This window comes from Kogia breviceps, chromosome 19 (genome assembly GCF_026419965.1).
Source record: "Kogia breviceps isolate mKogBre1 chromosome 19, mKogBre1 haplotype 1, whole genome shotgun sequence".
NCBI classification, from domain to species: domain Eukaryota; kingdom Metazoa; phylum Chordata; class Mammalia; order Artiodactyla; family Physeteridae; genus Kogia; species Kogia breviceps.
In genome coordinates, this window is record NC_081328.1 from 39503278 (window position 1) to 39528775 (window position 25498).

General features: G+C 51.8%; 2 protein-coding genes across 3 annotated transcripts; both read left to right on the plus strand.

Moving 5' to 3' along the window:
* Window positions 1-35: 35 nt before the first annotated feature.
* AOC3 (amine oxidase copper containing 3) lies at window positions 36-6700 on the plus strand. 2 transcript variants are annotated; one of them, XM_059048238.2, is made up of 4 exons: window positions 36-1805; window positions 3314-3599; window positions 4005-4134; window positions 4861-6700. In XM_059048238.2, exons 1-4 carry the CDS (start codon window positions 206-208, stop codon window positions 5134-5136), a joined length of 2292 nt encoding a protein of 763 aa, XP_058904221.1. In that variant the 5' UTR covers window positions 36-205; the 3' UTR covers window positions 5137-6700. The 2 variants fall into 2 exon arrangements, with proteins under 2 accessions (XP_058904221.1, XP_066876806.1); XM_067020705.1 differs by lacking the exon at window positions 4005-4134 and having other exon boundaries at window positions 64-1805.
* A 5606-nt stretch (window positions 6701-12306) lies between these two features.
* Window positions 12307-25127, plus strand: LOC131747067 (primary amine oxidase, lung isozyme-like). The gene is given in 6 exon segments (XM_067020468.1): window positions 12307-13309; window positions 13312-13854; window positions 16973-17258; window positions 17973-18102; window positions 24705-24826; window positions 24919-25127. Coding segments are annotated over 6 exon segments (2163 nt in total). The 3' UTR covers window positions 24998-25127.
* The last annotated feature ends 371 nt before the right edge of the window (window positions 25128-25498 follow it).

Consider the following 25498-nt stretch of genomic DNA (forward strand, 5'->3'; position numbering starts at 1 on the left):
CCGCCTCCCAACCCCAGCCCGCCCCGCCCCCCCCCAGCCTTCCCATGCTCTTCCCATGCTCAGTCTCCATTGCGTCAGAACACTGAGAACCTCAGCCAGAGTCTAGGAGCCCCCAGTACAAGGAGCAAAAGAGACCCTCTTCTGCTGGCCTGAGAATACAAGTCTCCACTTTGGTTCAGTCCTCTGTCTCTATGCTCATGGGACAATGAACCAGAAGACCACCCTCGTGCTCCTGGCTCTGGCTGCCATCACCATCTTTGCCCTGGTGTGTGTCTTACTAGCTGGCAGGGGAGGAGATGGTGGTGAACACAGCCGGCCTCCCCTCTGCCCCTCCGTATCACCAAGTGCCCAGCCCTGGACACACCCTGGCCAGAGCCAGCTGTTTGCAGACCTGAGCCGAGAAGAGCTGACGGCTGTGATGAGCTTTCTGACCCAGAAGCTGGGGCCGGGCCTGGTGGATGCAGCTCAGGCCCAACCCTCAGACAACTGCATCTTCTCGGTAGAGCTGGAGCTGCCCTCCAAGGCTGCAGCCCTGGCCCACCTGGACAGGGGGAGCCCCCCGCCTGCCCGGGAGGCACTGGCCATCGTCTTCTTTGGTGGACAACCCCAGCCCAATGTGACTGAGCTGCTGGTGGGGCCGCTGCCGCACCCCTCCTACCTGCGGGACGTGACCGTGGAGCGTCACGGGGGCCCCCTGCCCTATCACCGACGCCCCGTGCTCATGCGAGAGTACCTGGACATAGACCAGATGATCTTCGACACAGAGCTGCCCCAGGCTGCTGGTGTCCTCCACCACTGCTGCTTCTACAAGCACCGAGGAGGGAACCTGGTGACCATGACCACAGCCCCCCGTGGCTTGCAATCAGGGGACAGGGCCACCTGGTTTGGCCTCTACTACAACATCTCAGGGGCTGGGTTCTTCCTGCACCCCGTAGGTTTGGAGCTTCTGGTAGACCACAAGGCTCTGGACCCTGCTCGCTGGACCATCCAGAAGGTGTTCTTTCAAGGCCGCTACTATGAGAGTCTGGCCCATCTGGAGGAGCAGTTTGAGGCCGACCTGGTGAATGTGGTGGTGATCCCAGACAATGGCACAGGTGGGTCCTGGTCCTTGAGATCCCAGGCGCCTCCGGGTCCGGCTCCCCCTCTGCAGTTCCATCCCCAGGGCCCCCGCTTCAGTGTCCAGGGGAGTCAAGTGACCTCCTCGCTGTGGACTTTCTCCTTTGGCCTCGGAGCTTTCAGTGGGCCAAGGATCTTTGACATCCGATTCCAGGGAGAACGGCTGGCTTACGAGATCAGCCTCCAAGAGGCCTTGGCCGTCTATGGTGGAAATTCCCCAGCGGCAATGCTGACCCGCTATATGGATGGCAGCTTTGGCATGGGCAAGTACTCCACACCCCTGACCCGTGGGGTGGACTGCCCCTATCTGGCCACCTACGTGGACTGGCACTTCCTTTTGGAGTCCCAAGCCCCCAAGACACTACCTGATGCCTTTTGTGTGTTTGAGCAGAGCCAGGGCCTGCCCCTGAGGCGACACCACTCAGATTTTCATTCCCACTATTTTGGGGGCCTTGTGGAGACAGTGCTGGTCTTCAGATCTGTGTCGACCTTGCTCAACTACGACTACGTGTGGGATATGGTCTTCCACCCCAATGGGGCCATCGAAGTCAAATTCCACGCCACAGGCTACATCAGCTCAGCGTTCCTCTTTGGTGCTGCCCGAAGATACGGAAACCAGGTTGGGAAGCACACGCTGGGCACCGTCCACACCCACAGTGCCCACTTCAAGGTGGATTTGGACGTGGGAGGTAAGACATCCTGGTGGAGGCCAGGATCCCAGATAGGGGGCTGAAGGGTTGTCTCTGTTTGCTTTGGGTTTGCTGGAGGTTTTCCAGGAAAGGAAGATCTGAGCATGAGTATATGTTTTGGAGTTTCATGCTTCCTCTTTAGCTGAATGGGAGAGAGTTGGCTGCTGAATTTTACTGAGATCTTAGCTCATTGGCTGGGTACGGAGCTGCCACCCACCCTCCACATGACCTCATCAGAAAATCTTGGGAAACAGCTAAGTTCAGAGAAGAGGCAGGATCCAGGCTAAGGGTCCCCTTTGCCCTCTTCCCTCCCTGGCACTTATATGGGCCCCACTTCAGTGAGGCAGCCATTTGCTTTTCAGCTTATCTGTGCCTGGCCTGCAGTGTAGGTATTGGGGAGGATCTGTTTGCATTCTTCAGCGTCCCTGGCACCTGCAGGCCAATCGTGGAACGCCCCCGGGGTATACATTTCCCTGGGAGGTGGACCTTTCTCCTCCCTGAGTTTCCATCTCTGGGCACAATACATTTAAGTGTGAGGGGTAGAGTGGCTACTGTGGAATATTCCAGATAGTTCCTGGAGTTTGTGGTCACAGAGAGCCAAGGGTTACACGGTGCCTCAGAGTCCTGGTCATTTCACTGTCATTCCCCACATTGAGTTCATCACCAGATTTTTTTCTGCCTCTGAAATATTTCTAACCACTCGCTTGGCCCCGCTACTGGCCCCCTGTGGGCGCCAGCCCTCTCTTTGCTGCTTCGAGTTTTCTTCCTCTCAGATCCATGGCTCACCCTGCGCTCAGAGGGACCTACCAGCCCATGCCAGCCTGCTCCCTTACACACTTCCCACTCTCCCCATCCCCTATAGGATCCTGTCCACAGAAGGACCTACAAGGCCCTTCCCTTCAGAGGACAGCTACTGCCTGCCTTTCACATTCTTCCCTGTGCTGCTTAAGACACACACCCGCCCTGTCCCTGGACATGCACACCACATGTGACAGTCACGCTTCTTTGCTTTTGCTCCTGTTTTGCCCCTGTCTAGAATGCCCTGCCATGTCATCTCTGCCGGTGACATCCTCTAAGGCCAGGCTGAAAAGTGACCCAGGAAGCCCTCTATTCTTGCCTGTACCTGTGTTCCTCTAACCTTCAATCTTCAATCTACAGTCCTTTCAGGGCTTGGCCTCTCTGGGGCTTCTGTGAGAGCAGGAGGGTAAGGATGTTGTTTCACTCATCAGTGTGTCCCCAGTGCTGAGCACAGGCCTCTCCACTAATGAGCGTGAAAGGATGAAGGAATGAAATCCTTGAAGAAATATTTCACAGGTCAACAGGTTTGGCTGAAAGATTGGGACATGTTGGGGAGAGGGGAGAGAAGCAGGGAGAACACTCAGTCTGGCTTTCTCTTTGGCCCCCACTCTGAAGCCAGGTGGGGACAGAGTCCAGCGGCGGGGCGGGGGGCAGCTGCCTGACCAGCCCTCCCTCCCCCCCCACCCTTCCCCCCACCTACACTCTTGCAGGACTGGAGAACTGGGTCTGGGCTGAGGACATGGCTTTTGTTCCTACGGCGGTACCCTGGAGCCCCAAGCACCAGATACAGAGGCTGCAGGTGACCCGGAAGCTGCTGGAGACGGAGGAGCAGGCCGCCTTCCCCCTGGGAGGTCCCTCCCCTCGCTACCTGTACCTGGCCAGCAATCACAGCAACAAGTGGGGGCACCCGAGGGGCTACCGCATCCAGACAGTCAGCTTTGCTGGGGAGCCCCTGCCCCAGAACAGCTCCCTGGAGAGAGCCTTGAGCTGGGCAAGGTGGGGGATGTGATGTGGCATGCGTGTGGGGCGGAGGAGGGGACGAGAGTGAGAAGGGAGTGTTGGGAGGGGCAACTGGGAACTCAGTTCAGACTGTACGCGAGGTGAGTGAGGTAAGAGCTCAAAAAGGCTTTCCAAAGGCCCACGGTGGATACATGGTCCCCTTGGAAGGCTAAAGCCCAGGTGGGAAAAGTCTTTTCTGTTTGGGAGGGGGCATGTTGTGAAATGGCAAGGGGTGAACATCAGGACATGGAATGATATCGGGCCACCCACCAGGGTGGCATCTCAGAGTGACTGTGTGAACGAGATGGGAATGCTGAGGTCTATGGGCTCGGCTCCCTTCCATGATGATGAGGCAGCAGGATGGGCTTAGTGACCATGGAGGCCTGACCAGAGCATCTCTAGGTACCAGCTGGCTGTGACCCAGCGGAAGGAGGCGGAGCCCCGCAGCAGCAGCATCTTCAATCAGAATGACCCCTGGGCCCCCACCGTGGACTTTGCTGACTTCATCAACAATGAGACCATAGCTGGAGAGGTCAGCTGGCTGTGGGAGGCTGAGGGAGGGGTTCGGGGACTCAGAGATGAGCCCCACCTTCTCTTGGGGAGGTCCCTGAAAACCATCAACTCAAGGACGGAGCTGACTCCTGGCTTCTGTGCTTTTGTGGATCTGATCATTACCTGCTGAGGGAATCTTCCCAAGCTGGAAGTTCATTTGCAGACAGTGGCTGAGGCTCCAGCCTATCCTCAAGACTCTACAGCTCTCTAAGTCTCAGCGTCGTGGACTGAGTCCTTTAAGGGCCCCAGGACTCAGGAGGGCTGGAAGTGACCAGAAAAGACCACATCTCTTATATCGAAAGCTTCTCTGTTGCTGGCTTGACCATTAAAGGATTAATTTCGAAGTTAATTTCTGCCTCCCAAACCCTGATCTTCCCTCCTCATCCTCCTTCTGTCAGAGTTTGGGAGCTCTCGTTGAGTCAGGGGAAAGGAGCTGAAGTTACCCGTGGGTGTCACCATTCCTCTGGGGGCGTGTAGGCTGATGGTGATGTCACGGGGAATGTCAGAGATGGAGGGTGCAGGCTGGGATGGGGGACAGGTGTTGCTCCGAATATGAAATTGACCATTTATGCGATGATTTCTGGACTAGTAGGAAAAATGTTTGAAGACTTAAAATCTTCTTGAGCAAAGGTGGGCTGCCAAAGTGAATCCCGGGATGTCCTTAGCAACGCCAGACCTCATGATCCTCTTTCTCCACCCCCATTAGGACCTGGTGGCCTGGGTGACAGCTGGTTTCCTGCACATCCCCCATGCAGAGGACATTCCCAACACGGTGACTGTGGGGAACGGCGTGGGCTTCTTCCTCCGACCCTACAACTTCTTTGACCAGGACCCCTCCTTCGATTCTGCTGACTCCGTCTACTTCCAGGAGGACCAGGATGCTGGGACCTGTGAGGTCAACCACCTGGCTTGCCTCCCCCAGGCTGCGGCCTGTGCCCCCCACCTCCCTGCCTTCTCCCACGCGGGCTTCTCCCACGACTAGGTGGTTCCTGGGATGGGGAACGTAGTTGGCACCCCAGGGTCGGGGAGTGTGTGGAGGGGAGGGGAGGGCCACTGGATGGGGCAGCCTATGTCTTCTCCCTCCTCACATTCCGGGCGTCTTCTTTCTCCCATTGTCCTCCCTTCCCTCCCCCTCCCTGCTGGGAGCATCCTGAGTCTGTGATGCCTGACACAGGGAGCTCTCAGCGCTGTTCACCCCAGACCTGCTAAGTTCCTCTTGCAGAGAGGAAAGGAGGGGCCAGCCAGGAGCTTGGAGTCATGGTTAAACTTTCCAGAAGACTCCTGTTTTTGGTGTTTTTTGTTTTGTTTCCTTTTATTTTTGCTTTCTGGGTATCCCAAATCTTAGCCATCCCAGGTTTCTCTTGAGACTCCTCAGTCCTCACTTGGGAGGTGAGGATGGGGGCCCTGCTATGGGGATAACCGCCAGGAGACCCTGGGCCAGGGTTCCTGCCAGGCCCGTGAATCTAGGAATCAAGCTGGAAGGGGCTCTTTGGCCCATGTTTCCAGCCTAGCCTCCTCCTCCTTCTCTCTTTCTCCCCTCTCGCCTAGCCTCCTCCTGTTTCTACCTGTTCTTATATCCCGGGATTTCCCTCCCAGCCCTGAGGGGATGTTACTCAGCCCTCATTTCTCACCCCTGGTCTCCTCTCCTGGTTCTAGGCCTGTGGAAGTCTCAAAATGCAAGGGACATCTAGTTTGAGAGGACAATCCCCGTCTGTGTCCCTGTGTCTGGGAGCTGCCCCTACCCCCAGTCCTGGGGCAGGATGTGCTTCCCCACAGTTCTTTCTGCCCATTTGTATAAACCTGCCTTGCATTCTCTGGCAGAGGATGGCCACGGAGACAGCAGCAGCTCAAGTTAGCGCTTTAGATGGCTTTGCGGGTGCAGTGGTAAAGAGGAGTGGTCGTTTTGTGCCAAGTCTGCGCGTGACCAGCGCCCTGTGTGCTCTGCAGTAGCCAACGTGGGAGCCTGGGTGGACACCAAGGATGAGAAGCAGGAAGACCAGGGACTCCAGTCATAGGGCCAGGGGTTCAATCACGTGTGAGCATGCAAATGAGCCAAGGCCTCTGGGGGTGGAGCCTCCCTGGCGGCTGTCCCTGTGGAGGGGTGGGTGGGAGCAGTCTGGATTGGGGGTCCCTCTACAAATAGCCAGAGATGGGAAGCAGCAGAACTGTCGTCCCTAGAAGACTGATTAAATAAATTCTGATGCAGCCTTACAAAGCAATGCTACACAGCTGTAAAACTAATTATATCTCTTTATAGGGAATAATCTTCCAACGAACAAGGAAAGGCACAGAAGTGTGTATAGGGCACTTCCGTTTGTGTTTTACAGGGAAGGATCATATAAATACATATTTTCATATCTTATAGATGCATATTCGGAAGACACGGGTAACACTGATTGCCTCTGTGGAGGGGAACCAGGAAGTTGGGACAGAGGAGGGAGGAGACTTAGTACTATATACCCTTTTGTACATTTGAATTTTGAACCATGTGACTGTATTATCTATTCATTTATTATTATTCAAATAATAAATGGGCCCAAACAACACCTGACTTCTTTTTTTTTTTTTTTTTTTTTGCGGTACGCGGGCCTCTCACTGTTGTGGCCTCTCCCGTTGCGGAGCACAGGCTCCGGACGCACAGGCCTAGCGGCCATGGCTCACGGGCTTAGTTGCTCCGCGGCATGTGGGATCTTCCCGGACCAGGGCACGAACCCGTGTCTCCTGCATCGGCAGGCGGATTCTCAACCACTGCGCCACCAGGGAAGCCCCCTGACTTCTTTTTTTAAACTGACTTGTCGTTTAGGAAGGTGTTGGGGGTGGGGGGGGAGGGTAGAGTGAGTTAAGAGAAAGCCCCAGGGACTCAATTTTCTGAAGTATTTGAGACTCAGAGAAATGGGTTATGGCCTCTGGTAACTGCTTTGCCTCCTCTTGCCTGTACATCTGCAAGAAAATGTTAAACCTCAGTCAATGTCTCTTTTGCTCTCTCTCCCTCCCTCTCCCTGTCTCTCTCTCTCTCTCTTAGAAGTGGGGGCAATGAGAAGCACTGAGGAGGGGTGACTTCTGCCCGCTAGAAGCCCAGGCCAGGCTAGGAGGTGAAATGCAGGAAACAGATTTCGGACACTTCTCAGCTTCTGACCAGAGGGAGATCATATCCAGGGAGCATAGACAACACAGAAGCTTCTGCTACCTTCTGTCCTGCCCCAAGCCCAGGTTCATTTCTGGGTCAGTAGAACAGCGGATGGAGACGAGTTAGTGAGCTGGAGACAAACTAGGTTCCAAAGAACAGAGAGAAAGACTTCAGTCAGGAGGGAGGGCCAGTGATGGCTGGATGAATTTATAACGCAGGCTGGGGTGGAAGCCAGGGTGACAGAGGACAGAGAGAGATTGAGGACAAGGAGAGACTGAAGACTGAGACCGAGGAGAAAAAGGCGTGTTGTGGCCACCGTGGCTCTGATACTGAGTTTCTGCTTCTACTTCCTCTGACCTGAGTAATTTCACGTCTCCATTACATGCCTATGATTTTGTCTCCACCTCCTCTGCCTCCTGTTTATGTTGCACAGCGATCAGTGTTGGAGGGAAAAGGAATAAAGGAATGCTGGTGTCCACCCCTCATCCCATCCTGTTTTCATAGCATGACACTCAGTGCCTTGAAACCCATCTCCAGACCCCAGAGCGTGAGTGTTTGCAAGCGGTGAGTGTGCGAGTGTGTGTGAACGCTCGCTCACAAGCTTTGATCTGAGAAAGGGACTGTGGTGTGTCTCTCAGTCACATCATGGAGGTGACAACCCTCCATGCAGGTGACGGCAGCCCTGGCCCAGGCGTCAGTGGACATGTAGATCATGAGCTCATCAGCCCGCTGGGGTCAGGAGGGCTGCAAGGTGGACCTCCAGCCCCCTACCCCACCCGCTCTCTTCCTAAACCCCTGGCTGGATTGTTAGCCTCAGACTTCTGGTGAAGCCATAGGAGGGAATAGTAACCCAGGATGTCAGGTTCTGAAATACCTGGTGTCCCCAAGGCCCAGATCTTTAGGACTTGGGCCCATTGTCCTAAGAGGAGCTGGACAAGTGGACTCCTGAGGCTTAGGTCAGAGGCGTAACTGGATCGTCTAGGAACGTAGAAGCGGGAAGCCCCTGTGAGGGGCACAAGATATGTCCGCCTACCTCTGCTCTCCTCCTGTAGCCCCCGGGAAGGGCCCCCTCTGAGGGTGCAGGAGAAGGATTCCTACATGCATTCCACAAAGATTTCCCCAGTGCCTCCTACATACCAGGTACCTTGAAAGGCACTAGGATACGTTATGGAATGAGATGCGCAATGTCTACCCTCAGGCACGAGAGGGGCCAGTAAAGGGTCCATTACATCAGGGAATTTTCCAGGGGAGGTAGGAGGAGGACATAGCAGGGGCTCCTAACCCAGACTTAGGGATTGGGGAAGACTTCCTCAGGGACCTGATGTCTAAGCTGATCCTGGCAGAGGAGTAGAAGTTGGCCGAGGGAGAAGGAAGAGAGCGGAGATAAGCTTCCAGGAAGAGGGAACAGCATGTTCAGAAGCCAGGAGGTGACCAACTGGCCCCATCCAAGTACCCAAGTTCATTGACATGTGTGTGGGCTGTGAGCAGGGCCTGGAGGGCCGAGCAGGGGGCAGAGGAGGCAGGTCCTTGCAAGCCACAGTTACCGTAAGGAAAATGGGGAGCCATGGAAGGATTCTAAGCAAGGGAGTGACACGGTCAGCGTTGCCTTTGAGGACATTACCTCTGGCCCAGATACAAAGAATAGCGTTGACAGAAGGCTTAAGCACAGGGAGGTGGGTCAGGGGGAAGAAATGATGGTGGACTGAATTCAGGGTGAGGCTGGGGGAGTTCTCCTGTGAGAATGTGGCCCAAGGAGGCCCTGTCTGCAGAGTGTCCCGATCAGAACCCCATCCCGGATGCCCCCCTCCCATCCCAACTTCTGCTGAGATCACAGGGAAAGTAAGAAAGGATGCCTGGTCACTGACTCAGGTCCTTGCTTCCGTGCGGCCCCTGACCTCCTGAACGGAAGAACATTGCTATTTTTTTTTGGCATTAGTTTTTTTGGATTTAGTTCCCCTGCAGCAGAGGCACGGAATCTTAACCACTGGACCGTCAGGGAAGTCCCCGTATGTCCTTCTTCTGAGGCAAGTCTCCCACCATCGCAAGTCACCCAGTGCAACCTTTGTGTCCTTGTGTCACCTAAGAGGCTGTGCCCTTTCTCACTCATCCACCCAATCAGACACGGAGTCCTGTCAACTCCACCCACCACATCGCTCAGACCCCTCCCTTCCTCTCTGTCCTCGAGGTCACTGGCCTCATCCTGGCCCTTTGTTTCCTGTCCAGTGTCCTCCCCCCGGTCTGTCCCACACCCAAGCCCCACTCCACACTGGAGCCAGAGCCATGTCCTCAGAATGCAGATCAGAGTGCAGTGACCTGGGTGTCCGAGATGGTCCCGCTGGCCACACAGGGCCTCTGGGGCAGCAGCTCGACTCAGGCACCACACCCTGGGGCCCAGTCCTCAGCCTGTGGGCTGGGGGGTGAGCTCTGGCTCCCAGGGATAAACACATCTTCAACACATTCACAGAGGCTGGGGCCAAGTTGGTCCAAATGAAAATAAGACCTAGTGGGGGGAGCAGGACGTGTGGTCCTATCTCCTGAGTAATTCTCCAAAAGGGACAACCTTTCAACACATTTTTTAGGGTGTTTGACATGATGATCGTGAAGCCTAGGATGAAACGATATCAGAGGAAGCGATGTGACAGCGAGACACTTAGGGGAGGAGGGCAGAGGGGACGCCTTCTTCTGTACAAGTTCCCCCACCAGGCAAGGCGAAGGCTCTCCCTCCCACTCCCTGATCATTACCCACCTCCCATAGGAGAGCCTGGGGATACCCCACCAGAGTGGACACTCTTGACCTGTGCTTGGTAGCACTGGTCGGGACATAAAACATTAGCCGTCCTCTTAAAGGTGTGTTCTTAGCTGGGAGGTAAGACCAGCACTTATGAAAGGGCCCAGAGTGAAGTTCCTAGGCTGGAAATGCCTGCCTTGTGGCCGGGGCTGGGTTTGACCTTAGATTCTGCTCCCGCTCATTATGAAGTCCACATGGCCCATTTCAAATTGAGACAGGCTGGGACCTGGGACCCTTTACCGGAGTGCTTGCACTTGCACCTGGACAAATGCTTCCTGGAGCCACAGAACACAAAGAAACTACAAGGGACTAAAAATACCTGCATGCGTGGGCAATCGGGGCAATTATGAACCATAAGAAACAAAAAAGCCACAAACCAACTGCCACTTCTGAGGTGCCGGGAGCAAAGGCAGGGTACTGGGCATGACCCCTGCACACAGCACCGCCAAGGGGGTGGGCAAAACACCTCAGCCTCCCCTCGGGCCCGACCCACCAATCTGCCCCCAGTCTCACCCTCACCCCACGTGAGGAATCAGCCCAACCTCCACAGAGAGCAAGCAAGGGAAATTGTGTTTGTTTTTAATTAATTAATTAATTTATTTATTTATTTATTTTTGGCTACGTTGGGTCTTCGTTGCTGTGCGCAGGCTTTCTCTAGTTGCGGTGAGTGGGGGCTGCTGTGCGTTGCAGTGCGCGGGCTTCTCATTGCGGTGGCTTCTCTTGTTGCGGAGCACGGGCTCTAGGCACGCGGGCTTCAGTAGTTGTGGCGCACAAGGCTTAGTTTCTCTGCAGCATGTGGGATCTTCCCGGATCAGGGCTCGAACCCGTGTCCCCTGCATTGGTAGGCGGATTCTCAACCAGCGCCACCAGGGAAGTCCTGGGATCTTGTGTTTTGTTCTTACTCCTTCCTGCTGCAGCGTGAGTCCCAGTAAAGCCTTGCCTCCTCCGGCTTCTTATCAATTCTATTGATTAAAGAGTCCAAGGACACGGGTCAGTAATAAAATGACCCCTTATGTGGAATTCCCATATCAAAATAGAGCTGGTTGCATAATCAGATGATTTTTGGAGAATCTGACCTTTCTGGTGTTGATTTCCCTGGTTTCACATGTTCTGGGATTTCTCACTGTCTTCCCTCAATTACTACTTTGCTTAGACACACACCTCACAAAGCTTCCTGACCTGACCTCTTCTGCCTGCCCCCCTCCCATCCCCACCTTACACCCCATAAGCTGGCCTTGGCTGTTCCCTGCCCAGGCCCAGGCTGTTTCAAGTTTCTGTACCTTTGCACCTTCCGTTCCCTTCGGTTGGAATGCCCTGTCCAGTCTCCTGCAGGCGCACGCACTCTGTCTACAAGGTCGGTCTAACGTGGCTTCCTGGGGAAGTGCTCTTGGACGTGTCCAGGTTGCAAAGGATTCTCCTCCAGACTCATGAGAGATGCATGTCCTCCCTCCGGATCCCTCAGTCTCTCCTAGTTCCCCTCAGGACCTGGCTGCACAGAGGATGACAGTGTCCCACACATCCCCTGCCCGAGAATGGAGGCAACTTTGCTCTCTGCCTCTGCAATATTTGGGAGGCAGGTTTCCTGGAAATGAGGGTTGTGGGCAGCTAGGTTACGTTCACAGCCAGTTTCTGGTTGATGGGGAAGCCGTAGACTGTGATGAGGGCTTCATCAGCTAGAGGACGGAAGGAGGGAATCCGGCTGGAGGGGTGTGCACAGGTGAGTTTTGCTTGCAGCCTTGTAGCCAGGAGAAAGGCCGCATCTGGAGAGTGGAGGAAGAGCCCAAGGACAGTCCCCTTCTGCCCCTGTCACTTCTGCTTGCCTCTCTCCAGCTGTATCTCCCAAACCGATCCCTCCCCCACTTCATTCCCCAACCCTGAACCTGTGTGTTTGTTTTGCAACAGGAGGACAGAGGCTTACGTGAGCCACTTAAAGTCCACATTCCTACATCAGCTCCACCTCCCGAGCCTTGCCTGACCACTGATTCCCCCAACCTCCACCCCCTGCCAAGCTTCTGCCCTTGGCGGCTTGTCTTGAATGTACCCATCATGCCATTGCCCAGAAGCCCCACCCAGAGCCAGGAACCTCCAGAGACTGAAAGGGGCATCCTGCACCCAGGTCCTGTCTGTCTGTCTGTCTTTCTATCTTGCATTCTGATTCAAGAGCCTGGAGGCAGCCAGGAGCTTTAGCTGTGGCTGTCTTTATTCTTTTGTCCCTGTGGAGTGTGCTGGTGCTGGGCATGGGTGAAGGTGGTGCTGGGAGTGAGGAAGGAGTCGGGAAGGAGTGTCATCCCGGCCTGCCTCCCCTCTGCCCCTCCGTATCACCAAGTGCCCAGCCCTGGACACACCCTGGCCAGAGCCAGCTGTTTGCAGACCTGAGCCGAGAATAACTGACGGCTGTGATGAGCTTTCTGACCCAGAAGCTGGGGCCGGGCCTGGTGGATGCAGCTCAGGCCCAACCCTCAGACAACTGCATCTTCTCGGTAGAGCTGGAGCTGCCCTCCAAGGCTGCAGCCCTGGCCCACCTGGACAGGGGGAGCCCCCCGCCTGCCCGGGAGGCACTGGCCATCGTCTTCTTTGGTGGACAACCCCAGCCCAATGTGACTGAGCTGCTGGTGGGGCCGCTGCCGCACCCCTCCTACCTGCGGGACGTGACCGTGGAGCGTCACGGGGGCCCCCTGCCCTATCACCGACGCCCCGTGCTCATGCGAGAGTACCTGGACATAGACCAGATGATCTTCGACACAGAGCTGCCCCAGGCTGCTGGTGTCCTCCACCACTGCTGCTTCTACAAGCACCGAGGAGGGAACCTGGTGACCATGACCACAGCCCCCCGTGGCTTGCAATCAGGGGACAGGGCCACCTGGTTTGGCCTCTACTACAACATCTCAGGGGCTGGGTTCTTCCTGCACCCCGTAGGTTTGGAGCTTCTGGTAGACCACAAGGCTCTGGACCCTGCTCGCTGGACCATCCAGAAGGTGTTCTTTCAAGGCCGCTACTATGAGAGTCTGGCCCATCTGGAGGAGCAGTTTGAGGCCGACCTGGTGAATGTGGTGGTGATCCCAGACAATGGCACAGGTGGGTCCTGGTCCTTGAGATCCCAGGCGCCTCCGGGTCCGGCTCCCCCTCTGCAGTTCCATCCCCAGGGCCCCCGCTTCAGTGTCCAGGGGAGTCAAGTGACCTCCTCACTGTGGACTTTCTCCTTTGGCCTCGGAGCTTTCAGTGGGCCAAGGATCTTTGACATCACTTCCAAGGGGAGAGAGTCACCTATGACGTCAGTGTCCAGGCGACCTTGGCAGTCTATGGTGGAAATTCTCCTTCTGCTGTGAGAGGCCGGTACGCAGATGGCAACTTTGGTTTGGGCCACTTTTCCACGACCCTGACCCGTGGGGTGGACTGCCCCTATCTGGCCACCTACGTGGACTGGCACTTCCTTTTGGAGTCCCAAGCCCCCAAGACACTACCTGATGCCTTTTGTGTGTTTGAGCAGAACCAGGGCCTGCCCCTGAGGCGACACCACTCAGATTTTCATTCCCACTATTTTGGGGGCCTTGTGGAGACAGTGCTGGTCTTCAGATCTGTGTCGACCTTGCTCAACTACGACTACGTGTGGGATATGGTCTTGCACCCCAGTGGGGCCATCGAAGTCAAATTCCACGCCACAGGCTACATCAGCTCAGCGTTCCTCTTTGGTGCTGCCCGAAGATACGGAAACCAGGTTGGGAAGCACACGCTGGGCACCGTCCACACCCACAGTGCCCACTTCAAGGTGGATCTGGACGTGGGAGGTAAGACATCCTGGTGGAGGTCAGGATTCCAGTAAAGGGGGCTGAAGTTTCCATGCCTAGATTTAAAAATTGTCATTGCAACATTAAAAATGTAAAAGTATAGGAAGAAAATGTGAAAGTCATCAAATTCCTCAGAGATTTTCACCCTTAGATGGTTATTCTCTCATGCTTAAAAAAAGTCTTTCCTTTTTTAAAATCGTGCATCTGCAATCTAGAATATATTAGTGTATACTATGTATATATGATATACTGATATACATATTTAGAATTTTACCACCAAATTTCAATCATAATGTACATATATTTTGTCACTTCTAATTTCTCACATAACAACATATTACAGTCAGGCAAACAACAAATATTTACCGAATGAAGGCTATTTGTGCCAAGCACTGCACTAAAACAAGGTAACAAAAGAAACAACATCCCTGCTCTCTCAGTAGGCTTAGGTTGTAATGGAGGAGTGGAGAACACGTGGAGAGCTCCTGGAAAATGTGAGAGAAACTTTTTTTTTTTTTTTTTTTTTTTTTTGCGGTTCACGGCCCTCTCACTGTTGTGACCTCCCCCATTGCAGAGCACAGGCTCAGTGGCCATGGCTCACGGGCCCAGCTGCTCCGCGGCATGTGGGATCTTCCTGGACCGGGGCACAAACCCGTGTCCCATGCATTGGCAGGCGGACTCTCAACCACTGCGCCACCAGGGAAGCGCCATTTTTTTCTTTTGAAATAACTTTAGACTTACAGAAAAGTTGCAGACATTATATAGAGTTCTCATATACCCGTCACCAGCTCCCCCTAATGTTAACATCTTGCATAACCCCAGGACAATCACAACCAGGAAATTAACATTATTACAATACTATAAACTACAGACTTTATGAGAATTTCATCAGTTCTTTACTGATTTCCTTTCTCTGTTCCAGGATCTAAACCAGCAACCCACATTGCACTTAGATGTCCTATCTCCTTACGGTCTCCTCCAATCTGGCAGTTCTTTAGGTTTTCCTAGTCTTTCAGGAACTGACACTTTAGAAGATACTAGTCAATCATTTTGTAGAATGTCTTTCAATTTGGGTTTCTCTGATATTTTCCCATGATTAGGTTGAGCTTGTGTTTTTGTTTTTGTGGAGGTTTTTTCAGTAAGAAAACCACAGAAATGACTTTATACCCTTCTCAGAGCATCATATCAAAGGGTATGTGATGTCCATATGTCTTATTGCCAGTGATATTGGCCTCAAGTACTTGGTTAAGGTGGTGTTTTCCAGCTTCCTCCATTGCAAAAGTTACTGTTTTTCCATTTTCAATTAATAAATATTTGGGGGAAATTTTTGATGCTATGCAAATATACTATTTCTTTTCTTCTCAAACTCTTTCTTCTCAAACTCTTGTCCACGAATTTTAGCATCTATTGGTGGATTTTTCCTGCATCAATTATTATTGCTGTGTCATTTACATTTTTCTCTTATTCTTTATACATTTATTAATTGGAATTCTCCATTAAGAAAGTGTTATCCCTCTTTTTTACTTTATTTATGTATGTAATTATTTATTCATAACTGTATGGACGCATGGATATTTTATTCTAAGGGCTATAACCCCATACTATCATTTATTTTGTTCCTTAAATTGTTTCAGCTTTGACCATTGGGAGAGCCTTCAGGTTGGTGTCCTGTGTCTTGCTCACATGCCTCCACCCTTTTTTGAGCACTTCTTTACTTTCTGGCACCACAAGATGTTCCAGTTCCATCTTGTATTTTCCCTGCTCCAGCCCTGAAATCAACCACTTCTCCAGGAATCTCTGGTTCAGATTTGGGTACCAGGTGTGCTCATTATTACTGGGATGTCATTGCTTTTAGGCTCTCTCATTGGACTTAGCTAGAAAATATATGTATGCATTCTAACAGACGCACACATTATGACAACTCTTAAAGCACTTGGAATGGTGCCTGACACACAGAGAGAAGTATTAGCTATTATTATTATTATTATTATCCACATGAGCCTGCTTGTGTGGATGTACTAGAAAGGGGACTCTTGACCTTTAATTGTCATCTACAAGTAGAAACTGTGGAGTGTGGATTAGGAGCAGTAATTCACAAAGGGAAACTGAGGGTTTGTTGAATCGGTCTCTGCACTCTTTGATCTTTGGAAAGTATGGAGGGAGCTTCCTGCATGTCTCCGTTTACTGCTCTTTGGTCTCAGATCACTTGAGTCCTAATATGGAACCTAGCTGGACTCCAATAAAATCATTCAAAACTCCAAATATTCAGGCAACAGACTATGTCTTTGGCCTTGCCCCTTATTCCTTGCCAATCCCCAAGCAATAGAAAACACCACAAAGCTCCAGCAGTGTTGGGCCTGGGGTCTGACTTCCCTTCCCTCTGACCTGCGTGTCTGCTGTCCATGTGTGGGGGAGCCCCTTTGTGCTGGTTTCCTCTGGTACTGAAGTGCAGGCAGCATAGAGCTAGACTGAGACCTGGGCCCCCGGCACTGCCATGAAACTAACCACATGCCCTTGGTGACAAACTGGGGCACATTATTTAAATTCTCTAAGCCTCAGTTGTCCCATCTGTAAAATGGGGACAATTATAGTTCCTCCTTCATCAGGTTGTTGTGCAAGTAAAGCATCAATCCATGTAAAGCCCTCAACACACTGCCTGTGCAGAGCTCCTCCAAGTTCAACAAATATGAGCTACTGCTGTGATTATTTTCATGAGAAGGCAGTTCTTGTGATGCCGGAGGGCTTCAGATATGAGGTGCAGACCCTTCCCTCAGGTCAGAAAGAACCTGGCCCTGCACGTTGCCTGCTAGACTGCTCCAACCTCAGGTAAACCACCCTCCCTTCAGCTCCTCAGAAGGGGAAGGTCAGTGGAAGCCCAGTCACAAGGCATCTGGGATTATTACCAGAGATTATATCAAGAAGAAAGACCTTCTCCAAATCTCTGGATCAGGGACATCTTGGGGAGAGGGGAGGAAAGAGGGGGCACACTCAGTCTGGCTTTCTCTTTGGCCCCCACTCTGAAGCCAGGTGGGGACAGAGTCCAGCGGCGGGGCGGGGGGCAGCTGCCTGACCAGCCCTCCCTCCCCCCCCACCCTTCCCCCCACCTACACTCTTGCAGGACTGGAGAACTGGGTCTGGGCTGAGGACATGGCTTTTGTTCCTACGGCGGTACCCTGGAGCCCCAAGCACCAGATACAGAGGCTGCAGGTGACCCGGAAGCTGCTGGAGACGGAGGAGCAGGCCGCCTTCCCCCTGGGAGGTCCCTCCCCTCGCTACCTGTACCTGGCCAGCAATCACAGCAACAAGTGGGGGCACCCGAGGGGCTACCGCATCCAGACAGTCAGCTTTGCTGGGGAGCCCCTGCCCCAGAACAGCTCCCTGGAGAGAGCCTTGAGCTGGGCAAGGTGGGGGATGGGGTGTCAGAGAGGCACTGGGGGAGTCGGACTGTACAAAAGGCTCCATGTTGCTGGGAACCCAGGTTCCCCCACCTCCCATGGGTGTGTGTACACATGCACACTCACAATCACACATTCACACACACACATTCCTGCAGCCACAATCTTAGGCCGCTCAAAATGAAGCCTCCTCCATGGATGAATGAATGGAAAGATACATGCTGAATCAAATATGACAAAATGCTCCACGTAGAATCTAGGATGTGGGTATATGGGTGTTCACTAGACTATTCTTTTAACTTTTCAGTATGTTTAAAATATTCACAATCAAGGTTGGAGGGGAAAACAAAGAGAGGAGCACAGATCTGAGGGAATATTCCCTAAAATGCAGGCACATGAGATACTGAAATTAACCTAAGATGGAAATCAGGCCATGTCTGTGCATATGCATCCAGGCCCAGACTCCCATCTGCATGGATGCGTGAGAGACAGTCCCACCTGAAGTCTGAACAATGGGCCGGTAGATGTTTGAGATACAGGATATTGAGCAAATGCGGGAACTTTGTGAGAGAGAGAGAGAGAGGGAAGTGAGCAGAGAACAATAAAGAGGCTGGACAACATAAGACCTTTATGCTCATTTCCCCTTTGTGTCCTCTCTTCAGTGCAGCTTCAGGCAGCAGGATGGGTCGATGACCTTGTGGGTCTAATTCAAATCCCCTGCAGGTACCAGCTGGCTGTGACCCAGTGGAAGGAGGAGGAGCCCAGAAGCATCAGCAGCTATAATTTGAATGACCCCTGGACCCCCAACCTGGACTTCACTGACTTCATCAACAACGAGACCATTGCTGGGCAGGTGAGTTGGGGGGCAGGGGTGGGCACTGGATGGGGCAGTCCTCTCTCTCGCATCATTCTCCCTTCCCTCCCCCTCCCTGCTGGGAGAATCCTGAATCTGTGACGCCTGACACAGGGGGTTCTTAGCTTTGTTGACCTCAAACCTCCTGGGTTCCTGTCGCAGAGAAGAGAGGAATGGCCAGCCGGGAGTCTAAAGTGATAAAAGCCATACTTTTCCCAGAAGACGCCTGGGTTTTTTTTAACAGTTTTTAAATCTTTTTTTTGTTTTTGTTTTTTTGTGGTACGCGGGCCTCTCACTGTTGTGGCCTCTCCCGTTGCGGAGCACAGGCTCCGGACGCACAGGCTCAGCGGCCATGGCTCACGGGCCCAGCTGCTCCGTGGCACGTGGGATCTTCCCGGACCGGGGCACGAACCCATGTCCCCTGCATCGGCAGGCGGACTCTCAACCACTGCGCCACCAGGGAAGTACTTAATCTTATTTTTTAAATGAGATGTAATTCATATACCATAAAATTCGCCCTTTTAACATGTACAGTTTAATGGGTTTTAATATATTCATAAAGTTGTGCAACCATGACTACTCTCTAATTCCAGAACAATTTCCTCACCCCATGAAGAAACTCCAAAATCTGTTAGCAGTCACTTCCTATTTCCCTCCAACCCATTCCCAATTCTAGGCAACCACTAACCTTCCTGTCGCTACAGATTTGCCTAGATTCTGGAAATTTCATATAAATATATTCATACAGTAGTGGTCTTTTGTGGATGGCTTCTTTCACTCAGTGTAGCGTTTTTGAGGGGCATCCATGTTGTAGCATGAATCAGTACTTCATTCCTTTATGGCCGAATAATATTCCATTGTATGGATAGACCATATTTTGTTTCCACTCTTTGGTTGTTATGGATAGTGATGCTATGAACATTTGTGTACAAGTTTTCATGTGGACAAATGCCTTCATTTCTCTTGGGTATATAACTGGGAGCCGAATTGCTGAGTCACATGGTAATCTATGTTTAACGTTTTGAGCAGCTGCCAGACACCATTCCAAAGTAATTGTACCATTTCCTTTCTTTTCTTTTTTTTTTTTTTGCATAACATAACATAAAACTTTTACTTAAACTTTTATACAACATACTTACACACAACATAAAATGTACCATTTGACCATTTTTAAATGTACAGTTCAGTTACCTTAAGTACATTCAGAAGTTTCTCGGGCCTCCCCAGCTCCTCCTTTGCCCTAGGTCTTGAATATGAAGGCGAGACATCTAGAGACTAGCTGTTCTCTGGAGCCCCAGGACAGGGTCCCCACTAGGCCTGTGTCCCAGATCTTAGGAAGGTGCTTCCCTCAATTCCCTGTCACCCTAGCTTCCTCTTTCTTTCTCCTTTCTTCTCCTCCTCCTTCCCCTCTTCTTTCTACTTCAGCTTCTACTCCCTGCTATTTCCCTCTGAGGTCCTGGGGGGGAGTCCCTGTTGCCTCAGGTCCTGTAATCCCCCACCCCCAATCCCCTCAGCTTTGGTGTCCTCCTCTGTCCCTGGGATGGGGAAGCCTTGGGCATGCAGAGGACTGTGGAACCAGGTGTGTCCCAGTGGGGAAAGTCTCCAGGGCCTCACATCCCTGCTGCCCCTCCTGGGGCGTGGACTTTGGATGGCTATAAATAAGAACTGGGACATTTTCCAGAAAGGAGGGTGGGGGCAGGAGTAGGGTGGGGAGGAGGTAGACCTCAAAGACCGAGTTTTCTCAGGTGCCTCCAGGCTAAAGGAACCCACGTGGAGTGCGGTATCTACTTCTATAGTTTGACCTATCCTCTCAGTGTCTTTTCTAGAGGGACTTGTGAGGTCAGGAAGAGAGGGCGTTCCTTCCCCAGCTGGAAGCCCGGGCCACCGACCCAGCCCTAGGGGAGGACACTGAGTGGGCAGGCCCTGGCAAGAGGGGAGTTCAGGGAACAGAGATTTGGGTCCAACTCAGCTTGTGACCAGAGGGAAACCGGAAGCTCAGACCACACGGAAGTCCCATCATTTCCTGCAGGAACTGCCTGGACCCAGGCCCAGCCAGGTGAGCTGGGAAGGAATTGAGTTCTGGCAAAGGGACCTTCGCCTAAACAGTAAAAAGCAGTAGGAGCCACATTCCCATCGAGACTGACAGCAGCATATGGTGAAAAGCGCTCAGATGGGGAAGGGGTTAAGGCCGAGCTGGGTTGCTGTTGCTGATTCTTATTTTTATTCTGCTTCTCGGTTCAGTGATTTAATGTCTCTTTATCCTCTCACCCAGATAAATATCATATTTTCACCTTCTTGTGTTTTCTTGTTTAAAGAAATTTGGACCATGATGGGTGTAAATGCTCTCATCTTGCCCCCCAGACAAATGCTTGGGGTGGGGGGAGGGTCAGGGGCGCTTCTCTTGGCTGTTCCACATCGGCCTGTCCACATGCATGGGTAGAGAGAGGAGACATGTGGTCCTAGGCTGATGTCTGCATCGGGAGCTCTGCTGCTGACCAACGTGTGTGCGATGGGGTTCCCCACTGGGGTCAAAAGGCATAGCTCGAGCCGCCCCAAGGGAGAGGGCGCACAGAGAAGGCTCAGGCACAGACCCCGACGCGACCCCGTTGGAAGGCTCTCCTGGGAATATACTCTTCCAGCCACAAGAGAGAAGCAAGCAGACCCTGAGGAATGCAGCCCTGAGACATCCAAAGAGTCAGAGCAGCAAAGTTCTAGGGGAGCCTGGTGAGTGGGAGGGAAGATTGGGAATGTGGCCCCTCCAGGACTGTTGGACCTACAGCCTCAAGCACCCACACTGCACACGAACACAAGCAGTGTGAGCTCCCTGGCCTGGCCTCTTAGTGGTGCCCGCCTCGTGTCCCCGCCCTGCCCCTTGGCCTGGGCCAAGTGTTTGCTCCACTCAGGCCTTGCAGGTGGGTGTCTGCAGCTTCTGTTCCGTCCCTCCTCCCCACACCTTGGACCCTGTGAAGCGAATTAGACTGTAGTGTTCTCAGTGGAGCTTGGGTCTCAGACACCTTCCCCACTGCAAATTATTTTTCTTTAACCAACTCTCAGTGTACCTCATTAGGAAGGGCTTATATTCCTCTTTTAAAAAAAAAAATATATATTTATTTATTTATGGCTGCGTTGGGTCTTCGTTGCTGTGCTCGGGCTTTCTCTAGAGGTGCGAGAGGGGGCTACTCTTTGTTGTGGTGCGTGGGCTTCTCATCGTGGTGGCTTCTCTTGTTGCGGAGCACGGGCTCTAGACGCGCAGGCTTCAGTGGTTGTGGCACACGGGCTCAGTAGTTGTGGCATGCAAGCTCTAGAGCGCAGGCTCAGTAGTTGTGGCACACGGGCTCAGTTGCTCCACGGCATGTGGGATCTTCCCGGACCAGGGCTCGAACCCGTGTCCCCTGCATTGGCAGGCAGATTCTTAACCACTGTGCCACCAGGGAAGCCCAGGGCTTATATTCCTAATTCTGGTACACATACTGTTTAACATATGAACTACTGTACATAAAATTGATTAGCAGAAGAAAAATGAAATTAACACTATGATTAAAGCCATTCTTGATGTTCATAATTTTTAAAATAACATGCTCCTTGGCCATAGTCTGTGGGCCAGGATATGACAGGGGACCCCCCCCACTTTCTCAAGGACCCTCAAGGAATGGTCCGGGAAGATCCCACATGCTGCAGAGCAACTAAGCTCGTGTGCCACACTACTGAGCCTGTGCTCTAGAGCCCGTGAGCCACAACTACTGAACTACTGAAGCCCACGCACCTAGAGGCCGTGCTCCACAATGAGAGAAGCCACTGCAATGAGAAGCCCGCGCACTGCAACAAAGAGCAGGCCCAGCTCGCCGCAACTAGAGAAAGCCTGCGCAACGAAGACCCAACACAGACATAAATAAATAAATAAATAATGAATTTTTTTAAAAAAAGAATTAAACAAGGTCATGCTTTAGAAGTACTAGGCACCTGAACCATGGTAAGTGAGTGACCCTCTAAAAGAAAAATCAGCATTCGGTGGACCAGAACAGAGCTCTGCAGTTGCCTTAAAGCAAAGGCTCTCAACCTTGACAGGACACTGAAATCACTGAGCAGCTTGTAAAACTCCACACACCCACGCTGCATTTCGGTCCAATAAAATTAGAATCTCTGGGGGTGAAGCTCAGACACTAGCAGCTTTTAAATTTCCCCCAGCTGATTCTAACATGAAACCAAGGCTGAGAAAACCCTGGGATAGCAGTTCAGTTCCAAACCTGCCAGAGGAGCGTGACCAAGAATCTAAAAAAGAATGTGGCTGTCAGAAGGCACAGAAGAGGAGCATTACAGAGCCTGCCCTGCCAGTGACAATCCACCCGTGTCTGGAGCAGAGGACCCAGCCCAAGGCCAGGACTGTCCAGCCCTGGAGGCACAATAGCCACGTGCATGAGGGCTCCAGGCCCTCTCACATCTCTCTCATGACTCATAACCAACCGCTGCCTCTGATTCGCAGCGCAGTGGGCCAGCTTCCCACCACATCTCAGTCGTGGAAAGAAAATGGGCAAGTCTGTTATAGCTCTTGTGTAAATGATTATACAGATATAGATATAGATACCTATATCTATATAGGTATATATAGGTATATATATATATATATATATATATATATATATATATATATATCTTCTTTAAATTGGTATCCTGTTAATTGCTTTTGCTTTGACAGTTACTGGAAATGGAGATTGGCCTTCAGGTGTTACTCTGGTAAATTTATTTATTTACAAAAAATTTTTGGTCCCACCGTGAGGCTTGAGGGATCTTAGTTCCCTGACCAGGGATCGAACCCGGGCCCTTGGCAGTGAAAGCATGGAGTCCTAACCACTGGACCACCAGGGAATTCCCAGGTGTTACTTTGGTAAATTTAGATCTTCCCTAAAAGACCATCTCCCTTGGTGAGCTGAGAAATCTGGTTTCTGACTTAGGCCCCTCCCTTGGACTGTGGTGAATTCACCAGGAAACCATCGTGGGGTGTCCCGGGGGACATCAGCCAGACCCTCCTGACACGGCACACACCAGCCTCGCCACAGACTCTGCAACTAGATTCCTGAGCCCAGACTCACTGTAAACGAATTCCTACCTTCCTTACGTCCCCCTCCTATAGTTTTCCTTGGCCAACTGCCCTTTATAAATCTTCAGAGCTTCCCACTCTCTCCAGAGCCTATGAGGCCATTCACAGACCAGGTTCAGCAGCTCCTGCCATCCTGATGCCCTGCCCACCAGACGCCCCCAACCATGGGACCTTCCCCAAACAGGCCATTCCCATCCACTGATGCCTCTGCCCATGCGCTCCCCTCCTTCCTTCCTCTGGTTCCTTCCTCTTTCCCCTTCCTCCCTTTTTCATCTGGTGAAGGTTTATTCATCCTCTAAAACCCAACTCAAATATCATCCCCATCCACCTTTCCCTGCTGGTTGCTTTGTTCTCCCTGCACCCTTGGTTCTTTGGAAAGAATCCTGCAATGGAGGGTCACACGCTGAATTCTAGTTCATTATCTACATGTGTCCTCCCCTTGCTTCCCTGGGGCAAGAACCATGTCCTGTTGGCCTTGGTGGCCTGATACCCAGCATGGTGTCATGCCCATCGCGGGGGCTTAAATACATCTTTGTTGAAACAATGACAGTTTTTATATTCAGGTAATTCATTGTCTTGTAAAAAAAAACATTTCATATCCAGTTTCTCCTTTGATTACCTCAAAAAGGAAGAATTAAAGAAGCCCAAAGATCCTGAGTGAATGATCACTCTGGTTGCACAGGTTAAGCTGGGACACAGGGCCAAAGGGCAACGTTGACACACTAGCCTGAATATTTCCTTTCCAGATGAGACCTGCACTGCTGGAACCAGCAGCCCAGCCAAGGTTGCAGGAGGGAGGAGATGGGACAGAAAAGTTTCTGAGTAGGTGGACATTGGCAGGTCTGTAAATCAGTTCCCCACACTGGGTTTTCCGTGAAACAGGTAGGAGGGACCCGGAGCCTGGGGTAGGCCCAAGGGCGCGTGGTATGGGAGGGTTTGAAGCATAGACTGGACGTTGGACCCCAAAATGCTATCGAATTTGGCATGTATGTAAGGAAGGGTGTTTCTGAGGCAGCAAAGCAATGAGTTAGTTTTCTTCATTCTGCAACATGGTATAGAGTTTTGTAGTATGGTTTCTGGAGCTAGATTGCTGAGGTTTGGGACTGGCAGGTGTGACCTTGGACAAGTTATGTATCCTCTCTGTGCCTCACTTTTCTCACCTGTAAAATGGGAACAGTAATAAAATCTACCTCAGGATTTTTATGAGGATTAAATGAATTAGTTCATGTAATTTTCCAAGACTAGTTCTTGACATATAGTAAATGCTCACTGAACGCTAGTTATCATTTGATATTTTTAATATTTTATTTTATTTTATTTTGGCCATACCACACGGCCCCCTGCAATGGAAGCTCAGAGTCTTAGCCACTGGATGGCCAGGGAATTTTCCTTATTTGATATTTTATTAACCAGCATCTATTGGGTGTTTCAGTTACTGCACAACAAGCCACCCTGGAAAATAGTGGCTTAAAACAACAAACCATTTTATTTGCTCATTATTCTGTAGGTCGGCCCTCTGGGCTGGGCTCATTTGGCAGTTCTGCTGGAGTCTCCTGAGATCACTCTTGTGGCTGCAGATACCCGGCAGATGGACTGGAGCTGGATGGTCTACGATGGCCTCACTCACAGGTCTGGACCTGGGCCCAGTTGTCAGACATGCCACACATGACAGCAGTGTGTCTCCAGCACGCCAGCCTGGACTTCTCCCCTTTGTGATACAGGGTTCCAACTGTAGCCCAAAGAGAACAAATCCTAGTGAGCGAATGCTTTTCAAGCCTCTGCTTACATCACATCTGCTAATGTCTCATTGGCCAAGGCACAAGATCAACCCCAGATTCAAAGGATGGAGACATAAACTTCACGTCTTGACAAGAAAAGAGTCAAAGTCACAGTGCAAAGGGATATATATCAGCAATGGGAGGAACCACTGCGGGCATCTAACCAAGCTACCATACTGGCCCCAGATATGCAAGCAGAACTCTGTTCTGGGTGCTGGAAGGGATGCTTTCTTGGCCCTCAGGGCTCAGGATAGCAGGAAAAGGGTAAAGAAATATGCAAACAACTGTAATGCAAGGTTTGAACATGCTGAGTGACCTAAGGTAGGAATGGTTAAGGGCTAGGGGAGTTCAGGTCAGACTGATCCTTTATAGCTGATGAGGGGTGGGCATCAGTGGGTTGAGAAGGCTTTATTAGCTTGGCTTTGAAGTATGTTTAGAATTTGGACATGTGGAGATGGGAGGAATTATATTCCAGTTGGAGGAAAGAGCCAAGTTAGGCAAACCAAGGTATGTTTGGGAAATT

Excerpts from the sequence above, each read along its gene's own strand:
- AOC3 (XM_059048238.2), top strand. The coding sequence starts at position 206 with ATGAACCAGAAGACCACCCTCGTGCTCCTGGCTCTGGCTGCCATCACC. Across the intron at positions 3,600-4,004 it reads AGAGCCTTGAGCTGGGCAAG|GTACCAGCTGGCTGTGACCC; the intron begins GTGGGGGATGTG and ends GAGCATCTCTAG. Across the intron at positions 4,135-4,860 it reads ATGAGACCATAGCTGGAGAG|GACCTGGTGGCCTGGGTGAC; the intron begins GTCAGCTGGCTG and ends CACCCCCATTAG.